General features: G+C 44.6%; 1 protein-coding gene across 1 annotated transcript in view; it reads right to left on the bottom strand.

Annotated features, from left to right (window-relative positions):
- Window positions 1-1,721: 1,721 nt before the first annotated feature.
- The window catches only part of ABCF3 (ATP binding cassette subfamily F member 3), a 62,834-nt gene continuing 49,904 nt past the window's right edge, over window positions 1,722-14,651 (bottom strand). The window contains exons 14-21 of the mRNA XM_082252509.1: window positions 13,319-13,395; window positions 13,188-13,232; window positions 12,967-13,099; window positions 12,789-12,877; window positions 10,405-10,496; window positions 9,658-9,790; window positions 9,487-9,574; window positions 1,722-2,465 (exon numbers count right to left, since the gene is read on the bottom strand). Of these exons, the coding sequence (XP_082108635.1) occupies window positions 2,307-2,465; window positions 9,487-9,574; window positions 9,658-9,790; window positions 10,405-10,496; window positions 12,789-12,877; window positions 12,967-13,099; window positions 13,188-13,232; window positions 13,319-13,395 (816 nt within the window). The 3' untranslated portion in view covers window positions 1,722-2,306. The remainder of the gene's footprint in view (window positions 2,466-9,486; window positions 9,575-9,657; window positions 9,791-10,404; window positions 10,497-12,788; window positions 12,878-12,966; window positions 13,100-13,187; window positions 13,233-13,318; window positions 13,396-14,651) is intronic.

Below are 14,651 nucleotides of genomic sequence, written 5' to 3'. Positions count from 1 at the left end.
AGCATCAGCTTACATGGTGGGACTTTTTTTTTGCTTATATTTAATAAAATGTGCACTATGCTTAAACAAGCAGAATTCATAATATTTCATTTAAGAAATGACAGGCGAGTGATCACAAGTTGTGAGAACAATTTATCAACTGCCGCTTTGTGCCTTTGCCATAAGTTTCATTAAAATACAGTAAAAACTTTGGCCCTTTAGGTTTCACATACTCAAATTTGTCTGCTCTCTCCTAAATTAGAGATTGCATACGATATTTTGGGTAACAGCACAATTATTCCCCAGTCCTTATTACATGTTAAAATATACATCCACTAAGTAGGCATCAGTGGAGAAAGATCAGTGTAGTATGTAAACAATTGAAATCTGGGACCTTGAGATATTATATTACTAAAGTTCTACAACATGCAATCAAAAAGATAACCCAACAACAAAATTAAGGAGATTTGCTCTTTATTTACACATCATCTGACACCTTTAATAACTTAGGAAGCAAGAGATAGTTATTCAATCTGAGCATGATGTTGGCTGCACATAGTTATTTACTGAAGATAAACAGCAGCCATACTGCTTTTGGGAGAGACCTAAGTCAAGTCATTCAGCAGATGATGATCATCTCAGTAGGCCATATATCCATATAGTGTGGATGCTGGGGAACACTGGTAGGCTTATTTAACACCCAAGAAAAAGACTTGGCCTCTAACCTTTATTAGTCAGAGAAGCTTAGCTGGATACCAACATCTGTAAAGCACTCTACCAAGTATATCAAGAAGTTAAATCGCAGACATAGGTTTCCACTACTTATTTTGTACAATAGTAAAAAGGTCAATTTCTGATTTACATGGTGAGATAAGAAAACACAGATTCCTGCACAAAACCAAGACATCATATTGTTAAATATAGATAAATCACAAATCAAAGATTTGCACTATAAAAAAAGAACAATATGTTGGCAGTATTAGTTAACAATTCAACTATACATACAGTTGAACTATTTATAAAATAAATAATGGAAACTTATTTAGAAATTGGACCTGTGGTAAACTAAACAAAAAAAAATGGACAATTTTCCAGAAGAGAATGGATTGTCATGTTATTTATCTTTAGAGTATTATTCCATTATAATAATATGTATATATCTAGATTGGTTTTTTTTCTAACTGAAATGGTTCACCAATAAAATCTACTTATCTGTTCAATAGGTTTTTTTTTTAACTGATGTTTTACAAGTATAAATACAAGAAGTATAGCCCAACTTAGAGAGCTTCATTGACAGGGTTGCAGTACACAAAAGGTTGTTTTTTTTTTTTTTTTTTTTTTAATTCCATGATGGTACAAGTACTCACAATTTCAAGAAACTATGTCGTGCAACCGAGAGTGTAATTTTACAGATTTTCCAGTGGGCGGAAAGCAATAGAGAGGCAGAAAGAGGTAGGTAAACGGGTAGGGTTCGGGATTTAAAGGGGGTCTGTGGCCAGGCGATAAAATCTACTTTGCGAAATATGGCAGAGGTCATAAAAGATTGAATTGTTAATGGTAGAATCTTACAATATACCTCCTGGAGCATGTCATGCTCCATTATTTTATACAAATATATTTAATTTGCTATTTAAACCTACTGAATTATGTATGTATTTTTACTATAAATTACTTTTAAAATGTATTTTCACATTGTATTGTTGAGACTATACATCACTGAACCAAATTTGGATAAATAGCTAATGTTAGCAAAGCTATATATATATACACACAAGCAGTAATTTGGTTAAAAAGTAGAATAATTAATCATTAAGATCAGGACATAGTGACTAAATGAAGCTGCCAGGGAAAACACCCAATTCTTTACCACACATTTGCAAGAAATACCTTGCTTACCACTATTTTTTTAAACCACATGTTCTCCAGGATTTCTCTATTACACTTGATGTAGTTTGACCCATGTCTGTCAGCATGAGAAGCATAGCAGTATTACATATTATACAACAATGGAATAATACTAAAGAGTTAAACATAAATTGTTTATATGGGACAATGGTTTTCATTATATTGTAATTTATTGGTAATGTGCAGCATTATTTCACATCTATCTCTGCTTGGCTTCAGTTGTTTTCATAATAAATACCTTCCTTTGGATCTTACATATACCAGTCTTAGCTACAGGCTCCCAGAGCATAGTCATGGCAAAAATGCTGACTTCACTGAGGGTCAGGACCATCACATACTGAGGTATGTAACGGTATGCACAGGAAACCTGCAAATCTGGAGGACACCAACAAGAGCAGTGACACACTCCTGTGCAAGTGGATTTATAGATAGCCCTCTTTTTGGAATTGGTCCTGTAGGATGTCCCGGTACTCATCAAAACCGCCCTCAATTCTTGTTACGCTTCCATTTTCACAGACCCACAGCTCTTGACAAACTAGACGGATGAAGCGTTCATCGTGGGATACCAGGATTACCCCACCCTAAAAAAAAAAAAATAAATAAATAATAATTACCTATTACTACAAAGAAAACCATAAAAAACGACATTTGCTAAGCTACTGGTCCAGCTAGAACTGATATTCCTGTTATAGGACAATAGTGGAATTGATCACACACCGTGTCCAGTGGTTCTTAGGAAGCCAATGGATGATTTAACCCATCAGCACATATACAAAAAGGATTTTTTTTTTTTTGTGGAATGCATATAATTGTCCAATGATGCCAGAAGTATAAATTCCTTTCCTCTGGGTTCACTGAACGACACCACCAGATCTTCATGAGGGATGGGTGTGATGTCGCGTACTGCAAGTGCAGGATGCTACTTGCAACCAAAACCAAAGCAATCCCTCAGGGCAACCCCATGCTGGTGGGAGTGTGATGGGAATTCGGATTTCCTACAGAGTCCATTGTGGAAGAGGCTGGTGTCCAAAGTGACAATCTGCCAGCTAAGGGGAAGAAAGGACTTCAGGAACAGCAGAACAGAGTAAAGAAGCCACCTTGGGTGAGACAAGCAAATGCATCAGTTTAGCAACCACAAGATGGGCCCACTTCCGATACTACTATAATCCAGGTGTTGTCTGCACTGTGATGAGAGAACCAGGTCCAACCGTCATACACATGCACCAAGGGAGTCAGCCCACTCATCAACAGCCGATCCCACCATAGCAGGGAACTGGCATGCACTCGGTGGCAGCGCTGGGGGAACTACTCAAATCTTTATATACTGTATATCTGGCCTGTCACCCAGCACTGTATTTGACTGAAGACAAAATCCATAGACTGGAACAAGAATCCATTGACAGAAAAAAAAAATAAAAAATCAAGGCAGAAAAAGATCCCAGGTCCTAACTCCTAAGCACTAGGAAAGAAACTGAACTATGTATTGCAGATGGGTGGTTTGGCCACCAGCAGGATCTGGCCCAAGGTCCTGTTTTAGTTTCACCTGGTGTCCTGCTTCTGCGGGTGATGCCATAAAACCCATCAGTCATGAAGATCTGGCTGTATCCTTCAATAAACAGAAGATAAATGTGTTCCTGTTGACTATAGCAACCAGTTCACTGAATGAAATTTTACATGCAAAGTTGCCCCATTCCTTGTTGACCAGTCTGTCCTTAAAGCTAAAAATTGAATTTTTGTAAAATCTTACCGTAAAATTCCTTTCTCTGAGTCCTCCGACAGTCGCCACCCACTCATACAGTTTTCACCAATGGGGTATTGACTTAATCTCCACAGGAGTAGCTAGGCATAAGACTTGTTAGAAACAAAGCATTTACATAGACCCACCCATGGGGGCTGTCCCACTGGTCCAATACCCCCCCTGCAATAGCCATCCCAGCTCAGTTTGGTAGCAAGCAGTCAAGTGTATAAGAACCCCAAAAGAGGGGCGGGGGCGGCGACTGTCGGGAGGACTCAGAGAAAGGAATTTTACAGGTAGATTTTACAAAAATTCAGTTTTCTCTTACATCCTCCGACAGTCCCCGCCCACTCATACAGTCTTCACCAATGGGGATGTCCCAAAGCAGTGTAGACATGAGGGGTGGGAAACACAACCGTCAGAAAGGCAACGCAGTACCCATATCAGAGAAAGGAACCTTACATGAACAGCAAGGGAACCGGCTGGGCAACAAGAAAGCTCAACAGGAGCAACAACCCAGGAAAGCAAATAACCAAGGGGGTCAACAACCCCAACAGTCAGGGACCCGCAACAAAACCAGGGTCCCCTAAGGTATTGCCGCACAGAGAACTTTGCGGCCAAAGGAGGCATCAGCTGATGCCAGATCATCAATTTTGTAAAATTTGGAAAAGGTGTGCACTGACGACCAAGTCGCAGCCTTGCACACCTGGGCCACAGAGGCCTGATGCCGCAGAGCCCAGGACGTACTCACCGATCTGGTAGAGTGCGCCTTGACAGGGAAGGGTGGTACCCGTTCCTTCAACGAATAGGCCTGTACAATTGTCTGTCTGATCCATCTTGAAATGGTCGCCGCAGACGCAGCCATACCCTTCCGAGGTCCCTCAGGAAGGACAAAGAGAGAATCAGATTTTCGAAAGCATTCAGTCGACGACAGGTAAACCCTGATCGCCCTGACAACATCCAATGAATGCAAGGCAACCTCCCTAGGATGCTTAGGATTCGCGCAGGGCGAAGGTAAAACAATGACCTCATTAAGGTGAAAATCCGAAACCACCTTTGGAAGAAAGGACGGGTTAGGTCGCAAGACCACCTTATCCCTATGAACCACCAGGTAAGGGGAGCGGCAAGACAACGCCGCCAACTCCGACACTCTGCGAGCCGAAGTGATTGCCACCAGAAAAGCAACCTTTTTTGACAGCAGAGGTAACGAGATTTCCCTGAGGTTTTCAAACGGGGAACGTTGCAACATGGACAGAACCAAGTTCAAATCCCAGGGAGGTAAGGGCTCCCTCCTAGGAGGGGCCAAGTGACGCACACCCTGAATGAAGGTGCGAATCAAAGAATTAGACGCCACAGAGCATTGGAAAAGAATAGCCAGTGCAGATACCTGGCCCTTAAGCATGGCCAACACAAGGCGCTGGTCCACACCAGACTGGAGGAAAGCCAACACTCTCGCCACCGAGTAAGAACGAAGAGAGAAGCCCCTGGACTCACACCAGGCAAAATAAGCTTTCCATGTCCGGTAATAAATCTTACCAGACGAGGCTTTTCTAGCCTTGATTAAAGTAGGAATGACCTCTGATGAGACACCCCTGTCTCTCAGGGCCTGGCTTTCAACAGCCATGCCATTAAAGCCAGCGACTGTAAAGCAGGATGGAAGATCGGTCCCTGAGACAGCAGATCTTCTCGCATTGGCAGCTGCCACGGAGGCTCGACGGCCAGGTGAACGATGTCCGTGTACCAGGACCGGCGTGGCCAGTCAGGCGCCACCAGAATCACCAGTGATTGTTCCGAGGCCAACCTGCGAAGGAACCTGGACAACAACTGAATCGGAGGAAAGGCATATATCAGACGATACCAATGCCAAGGCACCACCAGCGCATCCCAGGCGTCTGCCAGAGGATCGCGCGTTCTTGCCATGAACCTTTCCACCTTGTGGTTCAGCCGAGACGCGAACAGATCCACATCCGGGGATCCCCACTTCGCACACAGCATTTGAAAAAAAATTGAAAAACCTCCGGATGCAGGGACCATTCCCCCTGGTCCAGGGTCTGGCGGCTCAGATAATCGGCCTGCCAATTCTCCACACCCGGAATGTGAACTGCCGAGATCGCCAGGACATGAGTCTCGGCCCAAGACAGAATACTGGTCACTTCCTGGGCTGCCCGGGCACTCCTGGTGCCCCCTTGGTGATTGATGTACGCCACCGCAGTGGCATTGTCCGTCTGCACCCGTACAGGATGGCCCTGAAGACGATCCGACCAGTGGAGCAGGCATAACCTGATCGCTCTCAATTCCAATATGTTGATCGGAAGGGAGGATTCCTCCTTCGACCAAGTGCCCTGGGCAGACAGGTTGCCCAGGACGCCACCCCAGCCCGACAGACGGGCATCCGTGCTAATCACTGTCCACAGTAACGGCCGGAAGGATTTTCCTTCCGATACAGCCAGGGACTGAAGCCACCACAAGATCCATTCTGGTTTGGCGACTCAGAGACACTCTCAGGTCCAAGGACTGAGGTAGTCTATCCCACCTGGCCAGGATCTCCGCTTGGAGAGACCGCGTGTGAAACTGTGCAAATGGTATCGCCTCGAAGGCTGACACCATCAACCCCAGGGAAAGAATCTGCCCGCCGGTCGGGAAAGGAATTCGATCTTGTACCCTGATCGAATGATTTCCTGAACCCACCTGTCCGGAATTCAGAGCAGCCAAGGTTGGAGGAAACCGCGCAAACGTCCCCCCACCCCTGAAACGGGTGAGGGCGCCCCTTCAGGCAGAGGCGGACTGAGCCGCCACACCAGCGTGGCCGGACTTTGGTTTGCCGGCCCAGGGTTTTCTCTGGCCACCCTGGCCCTTGAAGGGTTTTCCCTTGTTCTGCGCCTTAAAGGCACGAAAGGACCCCTGATTAGGTTTAAAGGCGGGACCCCGCTTACCGTGGAAAAACTTGCCCTTAGGATTCTGGGGCAGCAGAGTGCTCTTGCCCCCAGTGACACCCTTAACCAATTCATCCAGGGAGTCCCCAAAAGGCGAGACCCCGCATAGGGAATGTCAGCCACCGTTTTTCTGGATTTCTGGTCAGCCGACCAACCTTTCAACCAGATCAGTCGACGGTTAAGCACCGTGACACTGGACAGGCGCGCAGCTAATGGGGCCTCATTTAAGGCCACATCGCACAGATACATCACCCCTTGATATACCTGGTCCACCATCTCCAAGGTAGTAAGGGGGGCAGAATCCGCCACGAGGACACGTCTGATCGCCTTGGTCCAATCCGCCACAGCCTGAGCCACCATGACAGAGGCAAAAATCGTCTTTAACATGGAACCCGCCACCATGGAAGAATGGCGGGCAAGGGATTCCAGTCTCCTATCCGTAGGATCCCTAAATACCGTAGAATCCTCGGTGGGAACCAGAGTAGCCTTGTTCAATCTGGCCACAGTGTGATCCACTTGAGGAGCCACACACCAGCGCGAAACCGTAGAAGACGCAAAAGGGTAAAGAAGTTGAAACCACTTAGGCACCGTGAAGGTGTGTTTTAAACTGCGCCATTGCTCATTCACCGTGTGATGAAACTCAGCGGGGCAGGGAAAAACCTGCGCCATCTTGTGGGTCCTGTGTGTACCAAAAGAGGACACAATGCCCGGAGGATTGGGCTGATCCTCTAAATATAGTATTTCTTTTATTGCAAGAATCAGCGCATCCATAGCTGCACGTTCTTCGGGCGTCCCAGGGGGGGAATTATCCACCCCTGCAATCTCCGCCTCCCCCTCAGACTGAGAAGAGCGAGACCCCTCAAGGGGTACGCAACCTACAGCAACCATGTCACATTCAGAATCGGAAGAAAAAGAAATCCTAGGCCTTTTTCTAGCAGCACGTTTAGTCATCAGCACATCCATTTTTTTACACCAAAGTCGCCACTACAGCAGACAAATTAGTCAGGGTAGAGGATTCAGAGGAACCTGAATCCCCCATCAAGGCTGAAGGAAATTTGCTGTCCTGGGATTCCATTGCAAAAAAATATATATATTTTTTTGAAGGTACTGGCCCTTTAAGCGCGCCACGGACCCCCGCAGCAGACCGCTACAATGACTGTTGAACACAGACCCCCCACAGGGACAAAACTGAAAGCCAGGAAGATTGCACAAGGAAGGACAAAAGGACAGCAGAACAGAGCCCCACAGGTGTGTTACCACCGCAGAAGATCGCTCCTGTGTGAAAGAAGGAAGTGATGTCACCACCAGAGACTGAACTGAGGCTGCAGGCTAAGGAAAAATGGTTGCCCATAGAAAAGAATGGGAGGCTTCGGCAAAATGGCCGCCAACATGTGCTCGGAACGATCGTTTGCCACAGGCACCAAAATACACTACATAGCATGCTGTATAAGCGCCCATAGTGAAGCCAGACATGCTGCCCACACATAAAATGGTGGACCGGCGGTTTTTAACCCCGCAGTGGTCGCCGCACGTGTCTGTATCTCCAAGCACCCTAAAAGTGACACAGGAGAGGGACCCCCACAATAATCCACACAGCGCTGACTGTGTGAGAAAAAAACCCCCGCAGGGATCGGGAGCAGAGAGCCCGAAATGCACAGACACAAGGGGACACCACAGACAACACAGGACTGCCAGTACCAGACAGAGGCCCCACACAGAGTGTACTTACCTGTACCAGATAGCGTGGGGTGCCTCATATCAAAACGGGAAACCGCCCGCCCTCAGATGGCAGGGGAGTGCCGTCAGCCAAAAAGCACAGGACACAGGTAGTTCACGGGCGAACCGTGGATGTGTCCGGTGAGGCAGCCACCTCACAGGCTGCATCCCTGAAAACAGGGACGGGTCGTTTATGAGGCCAGGGCGAACACATAGCCTATTAAACGCTCGATGGTGGGCTGGGATTCCATCTGACCCTCTGTCCTGAAAAACCAGGGTGACCAGTCCGATTCCCAGCTCCGCAAACGCTGTCTTCATCCGAAGATCTGACTAACTGATGCTGACAAACAGCTAGTAATGCAAAGAAAAAAATGACATTTGCAGAAAATAAAAATCATAAAATAGAAGAAGGCTGAGACTGTAGCCCCAGCACAGGGAAGCCTATCTACTCCTTAACTAGGCAGAAGACAAACAGAGCTAGGATGGCTATTGCGGGGGGGGGGGGTATTGGACCAGTGGGACAGCCCCCATGGGTGGGTCTATGTAAATGCTTTGTTTCTAACAAGTCTTATGCCTAGCTACTCCTGTGGAGATGAAGTCAATACCCCATTGGTGAAGACTGTATGAGTGGGCGGCGACTGTCGGAGGACGTAAGAGAAATGTAGCCTTTTTATAAAAATCAAATGAGAGCCAGTAGTCATTAGTACTTATATTAATTTTCTCTATGTACTTGCTAATTTTAGCAGAGTTGCTTCCTTTATTCCAGAAAGAATGACCAGTGTAAAAACAGCTTTCTGCTTCAGAAGTTAAAACCTAATGCTACCACCTTGCTGTCGCTACTAAACTAAGGGGGAATGAGGTTAGTATACCTATATGGCTATATTTAACATATGAGGCTTGCTCACAGACAGAGCAACAACTGTAGCATTGAAAGAGCTGCCCCTGCAACAGAGTAGGGTGCACATTTTGACATCACTGCTATGCAGAGACTACTTCAATGGCTGCACAACCACAGTACTTGTTTTGAAACGTGAGGAATGTCAAATGGAGTGAATGTTTCACTAGTGAATAAAGTTCTGCTTTTAAAAGGAACTAGCATATTAACATATCCTTTGAGCTAAGCCACAGGATTAGGCATTTGCTAAATATATTATTTTTAACATAGTTGCAGAAAGCATTATTTAGAGAGTAGAAAAGGCAGAACAGAAGAAAGGGTACCCGGAATTTGTTCAGCGCTCGACCCAAGGCTTCTATAGTCTCCATATCAAGGTGATTCGTTGGCTCATCGAGAATGTAAAAGTTTGGGCTGAAATAATAATGCATAGGACATATGAGGAAAAGAAAAAGTTACATTGGAATTCCTATAAACACTCTTCATTATATTCTCACCATGGCATGGTCATTTGGGCAAAGGCAACACGACTTTTTTGACCTCCAGACAGACTGACCACTGGCCGTACTGCAAGTTCACCAGAGATCCCATAGCTTCCAAGCTGGTGACGGTACTCCTCTTCTGCTTTACCTAAATTTGATTAGATAGAACAAGCATTTACATAAAGACAACATGAAACAAACACTAATGTGGCAAAGGTTTAAATGCAATTAACTTTTCATTTTTATATTTATATTATTGCCATAGTTTGTTTTTGGGTCATTTCTCAAAGGCTGAATTCACTGTGATCAGTTTTCCAGTAAAATGAATAGAAAACACATGTTAACAAGCAGGGTAATACCTTTCAAATTGTATATTAACATGTGTTAACGTGCTATGTAAAAGTGGCTTGCAATGCACGTTTAAAAACACGAAACATACATTTCCTTTTCATTCAATTAAAAATGCCTCAGGCAAAAAAAAAAAAAAAGTGCACCAAATAATGGTGTGAAAACAGCCCCAGAGGAGAAGATGGAAGGCTGCAAATTGCAGCAGATGAATCACACTTGTCTGCCCCAGAGGTATGGCATAGCGTTTATGTGCTGCAGCACACCGGTACCCACCTAAACTGACTTAATCTTTAAATCTTAATGGATTTTTGAGGTTTAAAAATCAATTCCTTCAAAACACAAAATCGACCATCTTTAAACACAACTAGTCCAGCACTCATAATTTATAAAGTATAAAAAAATAAATAAGGTCACCTGGAAAACGTTTTGCTAGAAGCTCCACTGCACTTATGTTAAGATCCAGCTGATCCACATGATGCTGGCTGAAGTAACCAATCTTCAAATTCCTGAACATAGTAAAGCAGAGACATCAGAAACAGGAGACAAAGTGGCAGCACATATTCATCCAAAGTATTGCAATTGTAAGATGTGTGATTTAGGGGTCCATTTAAAAAAGTAGTCAAAAGAAAAGCATTACATATTTATAAAACACAGCGGGGTGTGCTTTACAAATGTGCATTGCATTTCAAAGCAAGCAAAGTGAATAAATGGAGAAAAAAAAAAAGTAGAACCCAGCCTTGTGACCTGTCATAAGACTGGCCTCTTAGCCAATCATCTACTTATTCCAATTCCATTTGCAGCCTTAGAAAAGAAGTTTGGGGTTTAAAAAAATTATACCCACCTGCCTCTGCAGTGAGAACTGAGCAATGAAAGAACGCTGATCACTCAGTTCTCATCCTTTGCTCTGAGCAGAGAACCACGACTGTCAATCAGCGGCTCTCTGCTCTCCCCTCCATCTTTCAGTGGAGCGCCAGGCTGTGGAGGGGGAGGAAGGGGCTGGTTCATCCTCTCAGTGCTGAGCCAAGTGCCAGTCCAGGCTTCTGGGCAGATCGAGACCCTATGGTTGGGATCTTTCCTGAGCAAGCACTGGCAGAGTGACGTCACCTGACAGCAGTCTGTAGCTCACTGTCCACTAAAAACAAGTGTAGAAAAGCCTGCAGAAGCTGAGGAATGGGTAATTAAAACAATGTTTCCACTTCCCATAGACATAAATAGGTATTTAACCCTTGCAGTATGGCCACAGCCCCACTCCAAGGCAGGATTTTTACTTTCTCTTAAAGCGGAGTTCCAGCCTAACACACTCACCTGTCCAACGGTCCAGCGATGCGGCCACCCGAAGCCTCGATCTTCTCCCTCTCTGCTCTCCGGCATCACTGGTGTGGGCACCCGGCTGTGACAGTTTGCGGCTTCACAGCCGGGTGCGCATGCGCGAGTTGCGCTACGCGTCGTGATTGGCCGGCAATCTTCTGGGACCTCTGACATGTCCCAGAAGATTGCAGGGAGGGAGGGGGAGAGGAGAACTTCCGCTCAGGGCACCGCGGCGATCCGAGCGGAAGTGGGAGCGGGTACCTGTCAAAACTAGGTACCCCCCCCCCCCAAAAATGACATGCCAAATGTGGCATGTCAGGGGGTTAGCACTACCTAAAGCGGAAGTTCCACTTTTGGGTGGAACTCCGCTTTAAGTTCAGCTTTAAGCAGAGAGAACTCCCTAACACACCTATTAGGTTATATAAGACACATTACAGGCTCCCCATGCCAGCCTGCATTTTGTGAATTGGTCATAAAATGCAGGCCATGGAAAAGAATACTTTTTGGTGTAGTATGGAGAGCAGATAGCAGCATCCACTCTCAACACTACAGTTTACAGTGAACTGTGGCACACAGAATATACAGGTACTTTGAATTAATTTGAACGTTTAGTTCTAAATTAGGATTTGTTTGAACATTGCAGTTTGAAAGGTTAGTGGTGTTTTCATGTTTTCATGCTGTATATTCTTCTCTATTATTCCTGCAATTATGCCCGATTTATAGTCATAACATCTTGTTTGTTCGGCTATGTTTGACTCTGCAGAAATAGTTGCACATAAGAACATCTTGATTGGTAAATTTGTTATGGGAACAGTTTAACCTTGTGTAGTATGCCAAAAAGTATCATGTGATTGTGAGTCATACTGAAGCCAAGCCCCATTTTGCAAAATAAATGTTTCTGTTGTTCTAACTGTATATATGTTCAGGACATTTCCTGAAATAAACGAACATGCTTTGACTCTACCCTCATGTGTGTCTTTGTGTGTTCCCGAATATTCGTAGGGAGTCCATCTAGCCGCCCGGTTCAAAAGTCCCTTAGGCCTCTTTCACACGGGCGTCCGTATATCACTCCATCCGTTTGCGGGTGATATACGGACATAATGCATGTCATTGGGATTGCGGATGTCAGCGGATGACCACCCGCTGACATCCGATTTGCGTCCTTTCAGTTCTGTTCCGTTTTTTGGAACGGAACAGAACCCAATTTTTCTTCCATTTAAAAAACGGAAAGGACGCAAAATCAGATGTCAGCGGTGTCAACCGCTGACATCCGCAATCCCATAGACATACATTATGTCCGTATATCATCCGCAAATGGATGGGATGATATGCGGACATACGGACTGGATGACAAGTGTCATCCGTGTCCGTAAAAAAAAAAGGTGCCGGAGTGGATCGAAATACGGTCCGCTCCGTGTGAAAGAGGCCTTACACTGTTCCAGTGGTGTTATCAGTTAAAAGAGATATGGATGCTTTAAAACACAGCTCACCTGTGTGCATGTCGAATCCCCAGCACAGGGGACAGCTCACCCATCAGTAGCTTTAGCATTGTGGATTTTCCTGCTCCATTTTCTCCCACCTAAAACATGTAATGTAAAACACAGATCATTGGCCATAGCCATACCTTTACAAAATTCTGTAATACAGACACACTATATTAGAACCTACCACACAGATTCGTGAATCCAGGTCTGCAGATACTGAAAGTTTATTAAAGATTGGCTGATCTGAAGAATACCAGAAATCAACCTCATCCAACTGTAGAATTGGAGGAGAAAATTTTTCAAAGCCATCAGGAAACCTTCAGGGATCATAAAGAAGTAAATGGCAGAAATTATTATCGTTTCCAGTACCGTACTAAAAACATGCTTCCATTTTAACCCCTTTACCTTAATATCACTTCAGTATCCTTTTCTACAGGTTTCAGTTCTGGCCTTTAGAAAAAAAAAAAAATATATAAGTTATAGTGACACCCTTTTCCAAAAAATAACTCCCATAAAGGTTATAATGAAGAACTTACAGTTTCTCCAACAGTTTCAGCTTACTCTGCACCTGGGAGGCCCGGTTGGCATTGTATCGAAATCGATCAATAAAGACCTGTAACAAAAACAGTCTAAATGCCCTGGAAAGGAATCTTTAGATGACAGAAATATGTAGGCTCCCAATGCTGAACTAGGTTGGAAACAGTGTTTGCTGGCTCTCCTGCTGATCCAATAGACTTTGAAGCTTTCTGAGTAAGTCACTGACCTCAAATACTGTAAGCATTGAGATCACTTTTATGACTAATTTCTGCATTTTTAGCCTAGGTCCGTGACTAAGCAAGCATTAAAACCAGAGACAGTCAGAAACTAATACTTTTAAAGTATAACTGAAGGCAATTTTTTTCAGTTTTTCAGAGGGATTAGAACACAGATCAGTTTATTCCTGCTGTCTATGCCCCCCATTGAGGACAGTCACCCTCTTTACTTGTCCTGATGACCCTTATCACCAGAAGTGAAAGAAAATCATTTTGAGTGGTCACCAGAAATGGAATCAATGGAGAAATCCTCCAGGGAGGACACTAGTTCTGCTGAATACCAGGAATTTCCCTCACTTTGGAGGGATTACTTCTTACTTACTTACTATGTGGCTATGGTGACAAGAAGTAAAGGGAAATCTCATTAATGGGATACACATGGAAAAAAAAAAAAAACTGACAGGGTTACAACCTTCCATTACTACTTTAGAAGATGTTTGCAGTCCTAAAGTGATTGTAAAGTCTCAGTTTTTTTTTTTTAAATAAGAAGAAACAGGTTATACTTATGCCCTCTGTGCAGTTGGTTTTGCACAGAGCAGCCCGGATCCTCCTCTTCTCAGGTCCCTCTCCGCTGCTCCAAGTCCCTCTCCGCTGCTCCCTCCTGACGAGTGCCCCCAGAGCAAGCAGCTTGCTGTGGGGGCAAATGAGCCGAGTCACAGCTCCCTCTGTCCATTCAGACACAGAGCCGCGACCCGGCCCCTTCTATCTCCTGACTGATTTAATTGACAGCAGCGTGAGCCAATTGCGCCACACTGCTGTCTCAGCCAATGAGGATGGGAGTTCGGGGCAGCTGAGACACTCCTGCAACATCACTGGATAGAGATGGGCTCAGGTAAGTATTAGGGGGGCTGCTGTACACAGAACACGTTTTTTTTTTTTATCTTAATGCATTGAATGCATTAAGATAAAAAAAACCTTCTGCCTTTACAATTCCTTTAACCTCCATATTTCTTTTTAGTACAGGTTTCCAATAAAGTGTATTTTCACATTTGCTGCCATATTGGCATAACACATACTTTAAATATGTGACATGTTGCCATTAACATAGCATATCTTA

The sequence above is a fragment of the Pelophylax lessonae genome (genome assembly GCF_965119305.1).
Source record: "Pelophylax lessonae genome assembly, chromosome: 3".
NCBI classification, from domain to species: domain Eukaryota; kingdom Metazoa; phylum Chordata; class Amphibia; order Anura; family Ranidae; genus Pelophylax; species Pelophylax lessonae.
The sequence above is the reverse complement of the archived record's forward strand: the minus strand, read 5'-3'. Positions and strand labels throughout refer to the sequence as shown.